Here is an 18,639-nt window from a genome sequence, read left to right on the forward strand (position 1 = left end):
GTTTGGCCCATTGGGGTAGACGAGTAAAAGAGGATAAAATTTACCCTTGTATTGAGTAATTCTAAAGACAGTGAATTATAAACCTGGGGATCTATTTTTAGACCTATTCTAGACTCTAGACAGCCTAGACTCACCACCATGACTACCGACACTTGGATCTAGAGCTAGGCATAGATCTAGATTTCTAAATTCTATGAAAATTTCTAGATAGTTTCTACACAGATCTAGATGCTTAGATCCAGTGCCATATATGAAGAGAGTCTGGCCATCTCGGTTTTTGGCTTTAATATGAGTTTTGAAGCCTGTGATTGGTTAAAGCTGGTCCCGTGAACTTCATGGAGCCGTGTCGATACCAAAGTGCGCTCATACGCAGTGCCCATTGTTCATTACCCCTTATTTGGCTTGCTTTCATTATCACGTCCATCGTGTAATACGCAGGGGAACGAGTTGGCGTCCAATTCAGCAGTTGTCAAGAGAAGACTCCAGAGACTCCAACTCTCCCGCTTTCGAGATCTCCCGCCGAAAGTCCATTTTTGCAAATCTCCTGTTCTCCCGCTTGAGATTCAATTTCTCCCGCCCTGGCTCTGTGTCTCCCATTGGAAAGGATTTCTTACTTACTGCCATCGTATGTTGAAAAATAAGCCTTAGATAGCACGAGAGAGCATCTAGAACCCCGGCCGCAAGGAACTTCGCGCTCGTGATGTGCCTTTCACGCACATCAACTTGGGGTCTCCCGTTTGCAAGGGGTTTCAGGCGGGAGAATCTCCAGATCAAAAGGGGCTTGGGGTTGGAGTCTCTAAGACTCTCTTTACTAGACTCTAGAGTCTAACGTTAGTTAGCTAGATCAGTCTGGGAAACCCGCTCATGAGGCCTGCTCGTGCACGGAGAGGTGAGAGCCGCAGAAAAAAGCACCGAAAATGAACCCGCTGGCGCCCGTGTTTCGATGGGTCGCTGTGCATCGGTTGATTAAAACTCGATTGTTGTAAAAAAGAACAGACAGAATTTTTTCCTCTTTTCATCATGGATAGTGGACATGTGTGTGTAACAAAAAATCACTGCAAAGTTGCGACAATTTATATGCCACTATTGTCAGATGGGAGATGAATAAAAAGTGAACAGGGAGCTTCATGAGTCTCTCTCCCCTTGGGCGTCATGAGGCTCTCTGGAGGCCTCGTGAGGCAGAGGAGTGCTTGTACGGGGGAGCAGGCAGGCCTCATGAGTGGGTTTCGAGGACTGAGATAGAGCTAGAGTAGATAGTCTAGAGTACTGGACCCAGTTTGCAGCAGGTTAAGGCCTTTTCAAGGGTATTTAGTACTTACAAATTGTATAGTAGTATTCTGGTAAAACGGGCAACAGAAATTTTTTTTAATTTTTTTTTTTAAAATTCGAAGAGGTACCAAAGGCCTCTTGACACTGCATCACAATTTTGCATGGTGGATAATTTCCCTAATCATACTCATAATAATCAATTTTATGCAGAAAATTTGCAACCACCAAGAGGACCCGGTTTGCGGCAGGGGGTCCAGTTTGCAGCACCCCACACAAAAATGTCCCCTGATTTCTTCAAACATTAAAATTTTGCAAAAACAAAATATTTTTTGATGGTCCAACTAGTTTTCAGCTTGTTAGAACGCTTTATTTGGATTCATTATCTCGATCCTTCATGATTTCATAGTTTTCCAAGATTGCATGTATTTCATCAATTTCCATCCATTTTGACACGTGAAATAGCGCAATGTGTGTAAATCCCATAGGTGTGCCACAAACCGGACCCATCCCCGATATTTTGGTCACTGTTGCAATCCTCAACACTGACAAAGGAAATGAATGTTAGAATATTGAACACAGTTAATACACGAGGAATCCTTACCATGCCAGGCCTCTTTTGATAGTACAGATTTTGTAAAAAGATACAAACAAGGGATGATGGTGGTTGCCTAGCAACAGAACAAAATCTTAATGTTTTGTTAAGAAAGTCATACTTTTTTTTTAAAACAGCGTGACACAGTAACGTTATACAGGCGGTTTAAATTAGAATCATGAAGGCCATCATCCTGAGTTAAGTTATTTCATGATTCTGGTATCAAAAGAAAGCTCTTCACCAACTTCAGTTGCTCTTCAAACAAAACAATTTAGAAAAAAAAAAACCCTTCTAGTTCTACTTTTGAAGATATGGTCAGATATTCCTAGGGGTGCCGCAAACTGTTGCCCCGACTCTAACCCCGTTGTGGGGCGCTGTAGCATAGTATGGGGTCGCTGCTGCGGTTATCCCAACTCTAACCATAGACCACGTAGACTAAGTCGTTAGAGTCTACGGTTACGTCTAACTAATTTATATGATACGACACTGGTCAGAACTCGAGACGGCAAAATCGTGAAATAGGCCCCACCGCAGTGCGCGTGCACCCGTGCGTTAGCAAGCAAGGGTAGGTCCTAGGGTTAGGGTTAGGGTGTAGGGTTAGGGTTTAGGGTTAGATAGGGTTGTATTTATGGTTAAATTGGCCGTTAAATTAGTCGAGGGACATTAGAGAGTCCTTCCAAGAAGAAAGAGAGGACGAAAGATGCTATGCTGTGGAAATCGGCCCCACCGCTGTATCAATTTTGCGTAAACGCCGTTTGGTGGGGCCGCATTCACGAGTATTATACTGTGGAAGGAAGCCCCACCGCCGTGCTTACCTACCGATGAACGCCACACTGTGGGGCTGAATTCACAAGTATAAATAGGCGAGCCGCCGTAGGCGTCTAGTATTAGTAGTAGTACGGACACGCATTGGTGGGGCCTATTTCACGAGTGAACGTTTATGCCCTCGAGACGACTCAGATCCATGCGAGAATTAAACTGCCGAAGTTGTTGCTACTTGAAAAAATCATACTCATATATCGATTTACCTAACTCTATGGTTTACACTATGTGTTATTAATTTTCTTATATCTTGATAGATCTAAGTGCTATTTACATGTTAGTTTATCAACATCCATTTCTTTCAACCACAGCTAACACTACAGCAAGGTCACTGAGGTGTCAATAAACAAACAGTAAATCAAGTGTATGGGACTACACAATCAAAAGTAGACCACACCTCTCTCGATCTCCGCAGACGTTTATACTTACTATCTACCAAGGTTGGGATCATATTTAGCCTCCCAGCCTGCTGGCATAGGCATATGGGCCCATGGAGGTGCACCACCAGCTTGAAGCGTAGCCATATCTCAAATGTGAAGTCAAAATACGATGCAAAAAGGTGATCTGCACAATTCCCGTCTATGCTTTCGCGCATTCGCGTTAGAAATACCACACTACTACAAAACAACAACTGAGTCGATCGAGTACGTACACGAACTAGGTACACGAGATACTAGTACGATCATAGACGATCGTCACACATACAGCACATACGCATGTAGCACCTGCGATCAATGCATTGACCTTGTTCTAAAAATAACCATGACAGCTCCAGCCCGGGGAAATTATTAGAACGTTAAAACAGTAAAAACCATGGAAAAATCATGTCATACGTCTATTGCTGATCATGTAACGAAGTCGAGCTAAAAGTAAACCAAATTAAGCAAGACCCCCCAAAAAAAACAAAAAACAAAAAAACAAAAAACAAAACAAAACAAAACAAAACAAAACGAAACACCAAAAACAAAACAAAAACAAACACACACACAAAACAATTATTGACTTATAAAACTTTGAAGCTGTGTTTTATGCCTGGCTCTTGTTTTTATTGTTTTCCCTTATATTGCATTGTGTTCCTGTAGGCCTATAAGACTCTATTTTCTCTGGTATCGAAAGTCATGGAATAAATCAAAAGAATCTGCATGCTATCTCTGACAGAATACTAAAAGAATTACTTTCTTAGCACACAATACGCTGTAGGGAGGTGTTGTAACTCAAATCTTGATATAGGATACAGTATGCAGCTATAGGCCTAAGCCATTTTCTATCCCAACAATCTATTGTATTGCCTCCTTTTTTGGGGGGGGGGGGGGGAAGGTGGTCCATTTCACTTTGTTCTTCATCCATCGGAAAAGACAAGGGGAAAAACGACAAAGTAAATAACAAGAGACAAAAAGCACGACAAGTGAATCAGAGCTGATACATCCAATATATAAAATCATATTGTATAATGTATAACAGAAATACAACAACAAAATAAACAAATTAATCATACTATCAATTCAATTCAGTTCAATTCAATTCAATAGTGTATTTATTTCCATCATCAAAAAGAAAAGAAAAAGTTGACATAATCCAAAGTGATACAATTTTTTCATTTTTCTTACACTCATCTGATAAAGGATTTTTTTTTCAAATACAATATAAAGTATATGCACGAATGATGTCAGAAAAAAAGAAACAATGCACTTTGCCATGGCAACAAAAATAGTAAATAGTCACAATGATGGAAAACAGTGTTCCACTAAGAAAGCCAAGCTTGTAAGACGTGGAACACTGGAACAAAACAAAAACAGCACCAATTTGTTATACCAATAAAACATATTCATTTTAAATTCTCTATATATATTGTACATTTACTCATTGATATATGATGCTGATACTATGAACAATACTTACTAGAATTTTAGATGCAAACATATAAACTATATAACATATCACATTTGTGGCACAGACACTATGGGGCCAGGTATGCCAGGAAAATTAAACGGAAAGGAATATAATTATGCAATCGGCCACAAAAAAAAACAAACATAACGACAACAACAACAACATTAACAATGACAACACAGAAATAACAGAACTTGAGGAAATGCACTCAGACAGATACTGGACAACGAAGAACGAGGAAAGAGGAACAGGGAAGAATAGAGAAGCAAAAGGGGAGGGAAAAGGAGAGGGGTGGAAAAGGTCTGTGGACACACTACAAAATCTCAAGGACAAGTGAAACATAACAGGTTTTTTCATTAAACAAAATTAACTGGTATATTTAGAAAACAAATATTTTTAAAGTTTATACTTAAATGTAATTAACTTCACAGATTCTTTTAAATCATTATCTAAGCTATTCCAAAATCTGGGTCCGGTATAAACAAATGTATTTTGAGTGTGTACAGTTCTCACTAAGGGAAGATGAAATTCTTTAGATTGTCTTGTGGGATAATACGTGGCTGTTACGGTGAATAAAGAATAAAACATTTTGGGTAGATGGTTGCAATTGTAATCAAACATAAATTGACCAAATTGAAACAAATACAACTCTTTTATTTTTAGAATTTTGTGTTCAAGGAACAGCTTGTCAGTATGTGCTCGGATATGAAGGTTAAAAACAATTCTGAGCGCCATCTTTTGCAGAAGAAAAAGTTTATCTAACAATGTCGAATATGTATTCCCCAAGCAAGAATTCCGTATTTCAAGTACGGCAATACCAAACTTGAATAAAGCGTAATCAAAGCCGAAGAAGGAAGATAATATTTCCATCTATTCATTATACCTATGTTACGTGCAATTACATTACAAATATTGTTATATGACACTTCCATGATAACTTATTATCAACACTAACACCTAAGAATTTAATAGACGAAACCTCTTCTAGGGGAGTAGTGTCAAATATAACATTACCTGGTAATCTATCTAAAGAATTACTGAAAAACATATACTTAGTCTTCTCAATATTCAGTGACAATTTATTTGCACATATCCATTGTGAGACATTCTTCAATTCATCTATCACACGATCACACACAAAAGTGTTAGATTTTAAATGAATACTATTTATCTAATACTGGTAATCTAATTAGTAATAAAATATGATAACTTCATCTTCCTCCATGTGTCATTTTATTATAATTATTTCTGTGCATCATTTACCTCGATGGGACCAAATATGATATTTTGCGCTACTTTAACGTATGGATGTGAATCATGTTGCCCCCCCCCCCCCCATGCGAAGATCATCAACTTTTTCTCATAAAATTGGCAACTCTGAATTTTACTGCATATTCTATACTAATGAAAGACTAGGCATGACATTAACCCTAAAGGGGCCGGGCTTTTTTGGCTATGCTCAGACCGGTGGGGGGGTGGATTCCGCCCCCGAGATCTCGGCCATCTATGTTAAAATTATATCAATGAAAGTGATTAATTGTAAAAAATAATCATTTTTATGACTTTCATGACAGAGCACTGTTTTCCATAGGAAATGTACAAAAAATCACAAAATTGTGCCCGTTTTGGGGCGACATTCCGTTACAAAAATGGGCGTGGCTTCGCAAAAGTATGCGCGGACGTTGCAAATTTGGTCTCAAAAGTTGCGCGAGACTTGAACAAACAAAGTCAAGAAGCCTCGCGACGAGGCCTTCTCGCGTTACAGAATTATAGCGCGAAACGTCGTTGGGGGGGGGGGGGGGGAAGGCGGAATCCGCCCCCCCCCCCGGCCCTTTTAGGGTTAATGTGGAACTGGTTAGATTCATTAACTCCCTGTGTGCCACATTATGTTACCTATAGCCCATAGGTTTGTGTGTGAAGGTTGTGTGTGCACATTGAGTCATTGGCCCACAGAGGATTAAAAGGATGGTACAGTTTTGGTTGAGATTTGATTCAGGTTTTAACTTTTCTTTGTGAGATGATTAGAAACCACCGAAGAGCATACAATTCTACAAGAGAAACTAAAAGTTTGTTTGATTGAAATCGGCTTTGACATGTCTGAGATATCCACAAAACAAGCGAAAGAATGTCGTCCTTTAGTGGGACCACTCAGCCATTTCAAAACCGATTTTCATCAAATAAACTGGGTCCTCAGAATAATTATTGTGCGCTCTCCTAAAAAAAAACAACACCAAACCAACAACAACAACAGCAACAAACTAAAAACAAACATAACGTTCTGAAATGTGTGGTCAATTCAAAATTCCGTCGTGTACCAGTAGGCCTACAATTTTCTTGGTATAATTCTACAACCCCCCCCCCCCACAAAAAAAGTATGACCAACCTATATAGAGAGCTCAAAGTTTTTGTTCTACTTTGTATAAAACATTAACATTATAGTAAAATCTTAATGATAAAAAGATACACGGACAAACCACAGCAAATGTAGTTTGTTGAAGGACTTGATCTAAAAGGGAATATCATAGGATGATTTAAGGATTTTGCTTACACCTTTGAACTCGCAATCACGTGTCATTTTCATCCTCAATAATGACGTCGCGTTTATGAAGTGAATATACAATGGAAATTAGCTTTTAAAGGGACTGTACAGTACTGGTTGAGGTGGGGATTCATGTTTTGAACATTCCTAAGTGAGAGAATGAGAAATCTCTTACGAAATATGAACGAGCATGTAATTTTAAGAAGGATTCGACGTTTATTTGATAAAAATTGGTTTTCAAATGGCTGAGATATCCAAAAAAGTTATAATAATAAAGGGCGACAGGCCACGCCTTTTATTAGGATCTCACCTCAGCCATTTCAAAACCGATTTTCATCAAATAAACTTTTGATACCCCTTAGAATCGCACGCTCTTTGACATCTCAAAGAGTGGTTTCTGAATATCTCGCAAAACATTAAAAGCTAAATCCTCACCTCAACCAGAACTGTACACACCCTTTAAAATGAAATCCTGTGTGAAGCAGGAAAATAACAGAAACCATAGACAAAAATTGTTGGAAATCATTACGATATAAAGTATTCTCTCAGTTCTATTTTTTTTTTCTCTGTTGATTTCATTAACATGCAGGTTAATAAAAGAATGATTATAAGATATTTTGAGCCTGAATTTGACATCTTTGTGGGTCTGATGCCTGGTGATTAGACTTATACTTAAAGTGGAAATGCAAAAAATTTGCAATGTTCTATCCCAAAATCCAAAAAGTAAAAGAAAAAAGCGACTTCAACAAAATTGTGTTGAGGCGATTTGATCGAGCACACATGTCACAAACAGGGGCGGATCCAGGAATTCCTTAGAGAGGGGGCGCACGCACCCTCCCCCATTTTTTCTTTTTATTTCTTTTATTTCGACAAAACATAAGGGGGGGGGGGTGTGAGCGCCCGGTGCGGTCCTCCCTGGATCCGCCACTGCACACAAGCGCACTCACTGCTGATTCAACCCAAAGTGTATACAGTAAAATGTTGATCTAGGGTATTAATTGTACGTCAAACACATTATGGGCGATTTGACTACGCCAGACAAGCATGAAAAGACAGAATAACGTCATCTACTGAAAGCTTGTTGATGGACGATGAAACTTGCCTGCATGTTCTGCGTGCGTGTACAGAGGTATACATTACTCCCCAAAGATAGTATCAAACTAAAGATCCATCAACCTGTATGACGCGATTTAATCGACGCATAATGCGTATAGGCCCTAATTATGTCTGCCTATTGACGTGGTTCAAAGCATTTTGTATGGATACCATGCAAGCGCTTCTTTCGTGATGATATGGCGGGTCTTCGAATCTTCACATATCTTATTCTTTGAACCCCTTAATCTTGTCGTTTATTGTTACAAGAAGAGTCACACAAGAAACAATAATAAAATGAAAAAGAAAAGTTGTGTCGACATAATCATAAAGACCGTATAGGCATATAGCATAATCTATCAGGAATATCAAACACAATCAATATTTTGCTGATATAAAATATAGCGTCATATAGCACACTCCATTATGTCTATTTACTGATTTAAGAGCAAGAATTTCACATGCTGTACATTTTACAAATATTTGAAGACAAAACGAGGGGCATTAGTACACGATGAGTTAAATGCATTTTTTTTTTATTCGCATACTTCGAAAGATTTTCTTTTTGCAAGTAGATTATATATAAAGTCATCTCATTATAGTTTTCAGAATACATGAATGGCAGGGCCCTCTGTTAGAGCAATGGCAACACTGTATGAAGAGGCTACCCAGGGTAAATAAGACCTTATTATAATTATTATATTACTATTATCTATTATAAACTAGGCTTTAGAATCTATGCAATCTGATTGGCCAATTGTCATGCATTGATTTTTACTGATCCACACTGAGCTATGCGTCCGGTAAAATCCGAATGCATGGCTCAAGTCTTGTATAGTGTTGTAGGTGTACCGGACGCATGATGGGGAAAATGGTTGTATTTCATGAATTTACGGGCCCATTTTATAACACAAATGATTTTAATTTCGTGGATCAGTGAGAATTGGATGCTCTCGTTTAACTTTGGAATAGTCTAAAAGTTTAAACAGTTCCACAGTCAAACTCGCGCATTCTCACCTCTCCACTCTGTCCTTTGCATCATTTTGTAGTTACTAATGATGGCAGTGATTATGGTTGCAGTGGCCTAAATTTTTGATTGTCCAGCGATAAAGTTCTTTAGTGAAACACGTTGCTTAACGAATAAAATCTCTATCTTGTTATTGTAGCTCCCAAGAAGAAGCGAAAAGACTGATCAGCCATCAATTTCTCTGCCAAACATGCATGCACAACTTATTATTATAAAATAGGCTTTAGAATCTCTGTAATCTGATTTATTGTCATGCATTGATTTTTACTGATCCGTGAACACTAAGCCATGCGTCCGGTAAAATCCGAACGCATATAGCTCAAGTGTACCGGACGCATGATGGGGAAAATGGTTGTATTTCAAGAATTTATGGGCCCATTTTATAGCACAAATAATGCACATGCCGATTTCGTGGATCAGTGAGAATTGGATGCCTTCTCGTTTAACTTGGGAACAGTCTAAAACCCACTAGCTGCGCTCGTGGGTTTAAACAGTTCCAAAGTTAAACTCGCGCATCCAATTCTCACCGATCCATTCAGTCCTGTGCATTATTAATTGTATAACAGCCACCCGGCACCATTCCGTTTATCTACTGCCATGTCCCTCTATCCCGACGATGGCATCAATAAACAAAGCCAACAACATGTAGCAATAATTTACTGCAAACACAACGTACATCAAAACTTAGCGTTTTTTTCCGTCTCTCATCTAATACGTACATCACAATCACGAAAAAAAGAATACAAGTATGAAAAAAAAAAAGACTCAGATAAGCTATGGCAATCCTCACAGATGTGTACAGTATATTGAATATAAAGATTACACAATACACGTTTTTATTTATGCACGTTTGATGGAAAGAAACGAGGAAAAGAATGTATAGGCCTACATGTTGTTGCACATAATACGATTTTTTTTTTCAAAAAACAAATGGTAACAGGACCCTATATAAGAATTAAAGCGCAATCGATATACATGAAAGAAAACGTTTATAGATCTAGTTTGCTGCGTAACACGAGACGAAATTTTCTCAATTTGCTTGGCTTTTGGACAAATATTGAACGGCATGCCTGGATTGATATTGAATCAGGTTCACGGTAAATACAAGAATCGTTGTCTTTGTTGCTATCACAAAGGGATCATTGTAGTATATTCAAGTATGCATAATATCAGCCATCTCCCGGCTGAACGTGAACCGTTGTTGTCCTGAAACATCTTTTAAAGGGCGGGAAGAGTGTGCAGAAAGTGCTTTTGAAGTTTCTGTCTCTCAAGCAGTAAATCAAGGGGTTCACCAGAGGGCTAATCTTCAACGATACGTAGCTGACCTCTTGTAGGATCTGGTCTGTCGCGGGTTTGACGTCGACCAGGGAACTTACGAAGAAGCGGATGGCAGTCGGATACCAGCTCAGGCAAAACGCCGCTACCAAGGAGAGAATGATTCTAACCGCCCTCACGTGGCGGGTACTGGTATCCGCGTTCGGTGCAAGGTGGCCGGGCCGCCGCCCGCGGGGGCCTAAAATTGCGTTCATCATTAGCCGCCGCCTCATGTCGCGCTGTGCCTGCATGACAGCAACCCTGAGGATATGACAGTTCAACACGATCAAGAAAACGCCGACCCCGATGATCAAGGAGCCGGTGAATACGAAAAACTGTCCTCCCTGATTGGAAGAGGAGCCGTTAACAACGCCTTCCAAACACTGATGGGACGCTAACGTTGTGTTGTCATATTTTATCACGCTCCAATTGACGCCCGCCGAGATACCGTAGACCAGCCCTGCCAGCCACACCAGGGACATCACGACGAATTGTCTCGCGGGAGTTACCATGGAGATGTAGCACAGGGGCCTGGTGATGGCAAGGTATCGGTCGGTCGTGACAAGCGCCAAATGCAGGAAAGACACCCCGGCAAAGACATAACTCCAGACAGTGAAGTATGTTTCGGGTTTTGCGCAGGAGTCTCGATGCAGTCTGATTTTGCTATACAGATCGAGCGGGGCAGCAAGTACGGCAAAGAGGAGATCGGCCAGGGACAGGCTGGTGAGGATGCGGTAGTTCGTCTCCCTGAGGGCGGGCTCGATACATACGGAAACCACCACGAGGGCGTTACCGAACGCCGCAAGGACAATGGTAGGGATGTTCAGGAGGAGCACCAAACATTCATACAGAGAATTTTGCAGTGATGCTGATGGTTCAAAAGGGGCGATGGTCGCCATCTCTTCCACAGATACCACCACTGTCTTTCAACTGAATGTGGTAGAAAAAGATGTAGTGCAATATATAATTATCGGGCGGGCATGAAATATGGAACGAGCCAACTTGGAAGTGAGAGTGACAAGGGCACGATATTTGCACAAGTGACTGATACCGAGATTGCCTTGCGATCCGCATCGGCACTGCCGCAGCAGTGACAGCCAATCAATTTTTAAATACCATGGTAATTTCATTATCGGCGGGAAAGATTTGCCATCACTATTAAACGTCCAATGTTGGGCTTGTCAGAGCAAAACGAGTTGATCGTGCTACGTAATTTACAGTGTCAGTTTGAGTCTCAATTACTGTCGATCACGTGGCCTGTCTTCGATCATCGTCATGTTACAAGAACTTTTCATATTTTGTTCATTAGAATGCATGAATTGGAATCACTGCACTTAAAGAATGAATTAAACATGAGAAAGAGAGAGAGAGAGAGAGAGAGAGGGGGGGGGGAGAGAGGGAGAGAGAGGGGGGAGGGGGAGAGAGAGGGAGTGAAAGAGGGAAAACAGGGTCAACGTGAGTCCTTGGTTCAAGTGCTTGAAATTTGTAAGTATTCTTTTATTCCAAGGGGGGAGGGACGGCGAGTGAAATATTGTGCTAGATATCTTTCATGCCTTCCTTCGGTTTCGTCCTCTTAAATGTCAAGGGACACTTCACTATGAAATATGTTTCTTTGTGTTTTTTTTTTTTTGCATGAGAGTTTTAATTGACATACCTTTTTACGTAAAATTGCCTATTGACATTTTCCCCTCACCGTTCGATAATGTATAACATTGCCGTAGCGTGTTTGAAAGATGTTTTTAAATTTCACATGTTTCAGGTTCATTAGCAACATCATCGATCAACGACAACGAAAAATGAAAACGCAGATCAGATATTAATTTCTTGTACAGGTATTATCTTGAGAAGTCATTATATTACATGCTTTTAGTATCTACTTTTATTATATTATACAAACCAATACCAGAATCATAAGGCCGGGAAGTCAATAAATATTCTCCAAATATACGTGATTGTGACCAACACCCACGCTTTGTTGAAAAAAAAAAAGGTTACACTTCATTATTTGGAAGGTTTGTCATTCCGCGTTCGTTAATACGAAAATGAAAAAAAGAAAGAAAATTATAATCAACGTTTAAGTTAAAGTCCCTAGTTAATCTGAAACGTGCATTTTTTTCATTTTTGTATTAATGAACCTGTTGAATAATGAATCTTATTTCATTTTTCTAATTACGAACCTTCAGGAAAACGAACCTTATTTCAGTTTTGGATATACATGGCCTACGAACCGTCGGAATAACGAACATCCCCTGATTCAAAAATAATCCTAAAACTCTGAAATGTTGTAACATCTTTGTTTGTCTGAGTTTAGTGAAAATAAATATGGTTCCATTTATTCCACGACTATTTTTTGCAGTCAAGTAAATCTGGACACGGTGACGAGTTTCTTCCATTATAACTTCCCATAAAAACGGTAAATCTATAATTGCGTCGTCTAACGGGATTCTTGATTTACGTGAGGTTTACTGTATATCAACAGTTACACTGTGTGATATTTTGGCCTCGATGTCTTATCCTTGCCCAAACTCTTTGTGTATTCATGTCTTATGAATATCTCTTCCACACGATTATTAAATACAATAGGAAACTTGCATCATCTATTTATGTGTCTGTTTTTGTTGCATTTTTTGGTCTCATAAAATTGTTGCGCAACGTAATTTCATTGGGATTTTTTCTTTGCACCCACAATATGCGGTATTTTGTTACACCCCATGCTAAAAATGGATTAAAAATACACACACACACACACACACACACACACCTACACACACATTATGTTCCTATAGATCCAAAGGAAACAGCTTGCATGTATAAAAGAACTGACGCATTATTAATTTGCATACATGAACGTGACCTGTATCACTGATTCTACTTTGATCACTCCAAGCTGTCTCTCTCCTGATCTCTTTCATTTGGACCTTCTCATCATCATTCACTTTTCTTTTGTTTCTCACTCCTCTCCCTTTCTATCTCTCTCTCCCCAGTAGTGTCTTTCTCTCTTCACTCTCTCTTTCATCTCCTCTGGGTCATTGTTAAAGGGGATGGCTAGTTAGTAGTAACTGATCAGTGGGAATCAGTGGGAGTGCTGGGGGATGATTGTTCCAATCCTTGTGGGATTCATTTAAGACTACATTATATATCTACTGTTGTGTGAAAATTATTTGCTTCAGAATGGTCTCGTATTCAAGTAATGTGCAGTTTAATGTTTCCAGGTTAGCATGCCTGTACAGTGACGGGGCGATGGTTAACGATTAACTGCACATTACTTGAATATGAAACCATTCTGAAGCAAATAATTTTCACACAACAATAGATATATAATGTACTCTTAATTGAATCCCACAAGGATTGGAACAATTATCCCCCAGCATTCCAACTGATTCCCACTGATCAGTTACTAGCCATCCCCTTTAAATTCTATGCTATTCCTTCCTTCTCTTTCTCTCTCCTCTTCTTCTTTCTCCTATTTCTCTCTTTTCCTACTCAATTATCTTGCTCTTGGGAGTCAGTATTTGCTTTTAAACTGTTGAAAGTGAAACTCAACAAGATAAAACAGTTTAATTTCAAAGTGATAAACAATATTGTACCTTTTAAGGATAATCTATTGAAATGGAAAATTACCACAAATGCACAGTGCAAATTCTGTAATGAAAATGAATCATTAATGCACAATTTGTTATATTGTCCGAGAATAAGAAACATCTGGACAAGGATCAGTGACCTTATTTTTGAATGTTCAAGAAAAAACATTATCATAGATGAGAAAATCATAGTAATTGGGTATGAAATTTGTGAGAAAGATTATTTCTTTACCAACGCAATAATCAATTTCATGGAATATGCAATTTATAAGGTATATCTCATGGAAGAATACAGAAATCAGCGATTTACTGTATCCTTTATTGTAAAAGAATTCAAATATGAGTTTCTGTTATATTGCAATGATATCTCTAAGAAAAGAAGTATTCGAGAAATCGATGATAAAATCCGTTATATACAGAATTTTCATTTGATGTAAATTGAACTATGACTACAATTGTCTTATGCTTGTATTGACTTATGCATGATTCTGAATAATTGATTTGAATAAAGTCCCTCAAATTGAGGACAAAAAAAAAAAAAAAATCTTGCTCCTCTTTCCTCTCCATATCTCTGTCCCTCACTTGATCCCTTTCTTTTTCTCCCCCTCTTTATCGACCACCATACGATGGCTTTTCTCTCCTTTCTTATCTTTGTCTCTCTCTCTTTCTGTTCTCAAGTGTCTCACCCCTTTTTTCATCTCATTTTCTTTGATTCTCACTTCATCTTTTTTCTCTGTCTCTTTCTCCTCTTTACCAAACACATTTCTATTGCCTCTCTCCTTTTTCTTTTCATCTTTCTCTTTCTGTTCTTAAGTGTCTTATTCTTTTTTCTCTCCTTTTCTTTTTTCCTCTCTTCCTTTTTTTTCCGGTCTCTCCTCCTCTTTATCAAACATCTTTCTATTCATTGTCTTTATCTCCTTTTTATCTTTTCATCTCTCTCTCTCTTCCTGTTCTAAAGTGCCTTGCACTTTTTTCCTTTCCTTTTCCTCACTTCATATTTTCTCTCATCTGCTTCTTTCTACTCTTCACCAAACACCTATTGCTTTTCTCTCCTTTTTAATTCGTCATCTCTCTCTCTCTCTCTCTCTCTCGCTGTTCTCAAATGCTTTGCTCTTTTTCCCCTTTCCTTTTCTTTGTTCCTCACTTCATATTTTCTGTTTTCTCTATCTCTTCTTCATCAAACACCTTTTTATTGTTTTTCTCTTTTTTTTTATATCTCTTCCATCTCTCTCTTCCCTGTTCTCAAGTGTCTTACTTCTTTTTCCTCTCATAGTATGGCCCATATTGGTTCTTTTTATATTTCATGTATAGACTGACTGTACAGTGCACTCCCGTTATAATGAAATGCTCGGGACCGGCCGTTTTCTTTCATTATAACGAAATTTCGTTATAACCGAACAAATAAAATGTATAACAAAAACAAGGTCACCACGCATATATCATATTATGTTTGTTGAATACTCGGCATACACTGGAAAGCTAGGTGAAATGGGATGGTACCTTTTTAATTCGTTTGGATATTACATTTGAAATAGAGCATAAAGTTGTTTTTGTCACACAATCAGTCGTATAGAAAATGATAGTTTAGGATTCCGTTACAGTTAGCTATTTCAAAGATTCGTTTCTTACTAAAGTTCGTTACTCCGAAAGACTCTTTGTTCCAAAGATTCGCCATTCCCGGGAATCCGAAGGCTTGTTCATTATTTTGAAGCTTCGCTCTTCCGACGATTCGTCATTCCGAAAGTTCATGATTTAGATATAGATATATTGTTCATTTGCCGAAGGCTCGTTGATGAGTTTCGTCATTCCGAAGGTTTGTTAATAAAAAAATGAGAATGGTTCACTGTTCCGAAGGTTTTTTAATCCGACAATGAAATAAGATTTGTTATTCCGAAGAAGGTTTGTAAATCAAAAAAAGAAAAAAAAAAGAGAAAGGTTAGTTATTTCGTAGGTTCGGTTATCTTAAGACGATTATGAAGTTTGCAATTCCCAAGTTTTGTTAGTGGACACACCTTTTTCACCTCTGAATGTTCCGATTAATGAAAGTTTAGAATTCCTATAATTTTCTGACTATAACGAACCGTCGTAATAAGAACCATATCTCATTGTTGGTTTAACGAACTTTAGTAATAACGAACTGTTTGAATAACGGCAAAATGTTCGTGATAACAAACCCTATTTCATTTCCGAACCAACGGACATTTAGGTGTATAAGAATCTGTGTGTTCTGTAATAAAGTACCTTCGGAACAATAAAACGAACCTTGTTTAATTTCAGATTATTGTATTACAATAAAGCAAGTCCCCCTCGTAAACTGTGACACAAGGAGCGAACACGTACACAGTGATGTGAAGCGTTCGCCCATGCAGAGACGCTATAAATGCTTGTTCCGCTACGTATTTTCGGAAGCGATTCGCATTTCGTTATAACGGAGCACATTTCTTTTGTTTTTCTTTGTCAGTGGTGCTCAGAAAAGATTTCGTTATAACAAAAATTTCGCTATAACCGTGTTCGTTATAAGCGAATTTTGTACCATAGACTTCAATGGCGATAATTTTGGGACCAGAAGTTTTACTTCGTTATAACAAAATTTCGTTATAAACGTGTTCGTTATAACAGGAGTGCACTAGATTGTTTTGTATCTACATGTACACTAATGACAGGCGATTCAACCTCCGGGCTGCTATGTACCATTTCTGTTTGTCCAGAATAAACCATTAACTATCTATCTAGTATTTATATCTATCTATATAAGTATCTATCTATCTATCTATCTGTGTATCTATCTATATAAGTATCCATTTACCTATCTATATAAGTTTCTATCTATCTATACATATTGTAAGTATCTATCTATCTATCTATCTATGTTCATTTTTCCTTTTCATCTTTTCTTTTTCTCTCTCCTCTTTGTCAAACACTATTACCTTTCCTCTGTATCTTTATCTCTCCCTTCTCCCTTTTTAATCTCACCATCCTTCTCTCCTTTACTTTATTTTTCTCTCTTTCCCTTTTCCTCTCCCCCTCACAGTCAGCACACACTGAAATAACCTGGCTCTAGCTATGCTTGGAGCCCCTCACCTTCCCTTGTGCATACCAGCATGAACAATGACACTGGGCGACAGCAAAATTTCATTGTCATCCTTCGAAGGCAAGTACAATTTATTTGAAATGTTGAATCGACAAAAATCAACGTTGGCAGACCATTGAACACAGTGCGGACGGCTTCACCAACACTCCATTTCATATCTTTTTCAAAACAAATCATGATTATTTTTTTTTTTACATAGTCACCATGGATACTGTACACTGTATAACCAAAAACCATGGCTAGCATGCATTCAGGTATAGCCACGAGGTCCATTTGGTGTTCAACTTGCATTATCAAAGCTGCCCAATGGACACTGCAACATAATTACCAAATGTTTCATACGGTAGCCACATGTGGTATGGACAAACTTGGAGGATCCATGATTTCACTTTATTAAGATAGTTATTTAACGTCATGATCGCAGAATCTTATTTTGTGATGTAAAGGGGAAACCTGAACCTTACTCAAATTCATATTCAAAGGAGAGGTAGCAATTCTGAAGCAGTGCATCTTGGAATATCATGAATTCAATGAATACGAGAAAACGAATGTGAACTCCTCGGAGGTATTGGCATTTTAGTTATCAGCTTCTTGAAGCAAAATTGAGACAATAAATAGTACAGTTACCTAAAAAAAACCCACCAAACAATGAATATCCAAAGTATTTCAGTGACACACACTATCATAATAAACTTTGTTAGGAAACACTATCCGAGATCTGAATTTAAAAAGCCGTCCTGTGACAAAAGTGAGTTGGCTGACTTTATAAAACACTTAACTTAAAAATTTAGTATTACAAACAAACACAGCATATTCCCATTAAAGCTCTGTCATATTCTGTACATCTACAGCAAATAAAATAAATAGTTCTATCGCAAATATATTACATCATGTACATAGTATAATATTTCTACAAAGCTTTGCACAGCAACAAAGTTCCAAACACGTATAGATATAAAAATCATTCCATTCTAAAAGAAGTCAAATTTGACACATGATCACCTAATTTCTTTTCCCCCTTCATGATAACATTAAATTAGTTGGGCAGAGTGAGCGCCTATAATGAATGATTATTTGTTATTTCTTAAAGAATCTGAGACTCACATAGCCTAGTATCTACTTTAAGATAAACACAATTATGAAAAAATAACCTTTTATCTCACTCTTTCCTGAGGACTCATTACTCTTACCAACATCGAGAACAACAAAATATGAAATATTGCCCTACGCTACGTGTAATAATGATGGAAAAACTGGAATAAAACTTTCATCACAGCATACATAAAAGGAGTCAATTTCTACACGTAGACAAATAGTCATCTGTCTCTAAAAACTAATTATCAAATGAAAAAATATCCCTCCAGCTGATAAGACAATAGTAAATATTTTGCACAGGTAAACACCTGATGTTTACCAACCATG

The 18,639-nt window shown here is 38.2% G+C and overlaps 2 protein-coding genes across 2 annotated transcripts in view; both read right to left on the reverse strand.

Annotated features, from left to right (window-relative positions):
- The window catches only part of LOC139739414 (uncharacterized), a 30,727-nt gene extending 27,468 nt beyond the window's left edge, over positions 1-3,259 (reverse strand). The window contains exon 1 of the mRNA XM_071650033.1: positions 3,113-3,259. Within this exon, the coding sequence (XP_071506134.1) occupies positions 3,113-3,207 (95 nt within the window). The 5' untranslated portion in view covers positions 3,208-3,259. The remainder of the gene's footprint in view (positions 1-3,112) is intronic.
- Positions 3,260-10,400: 7,141 nt separating this feature from the next.
- Positions 10,401-11,444, reverse strand: LOC139739426 (adenosine receptor A1-like). The gene has a single exon (XM_071650042.1). It carries the CDS (start codon positions 11,442-11,444, stop codon positions 10,401-10,403), a length of 1,044 nt encoding a protein of 347 aa, XP_071506143.1.
- Between the last annotated feature and the right edge of the window lie 7,195 nt (positions 11,445-18,639).

The sequence above is a fragment of the Diadema antillarum genome, unplaced genomic scaffold (assembly GCF_040938485.1).
Source record: "Diadema antillarum isolate AM-2024a unplaced genomic scaffold, OU_Dant_1.0 scf00000029, whole genome shotgun sequence".
Classification (NCBI taxonomy): Eukaryota; Metazoa; Echinodermata; class Echinoidea; order Diadematoida; family Diadematidae; genus Diadema; species Diadema antillarum.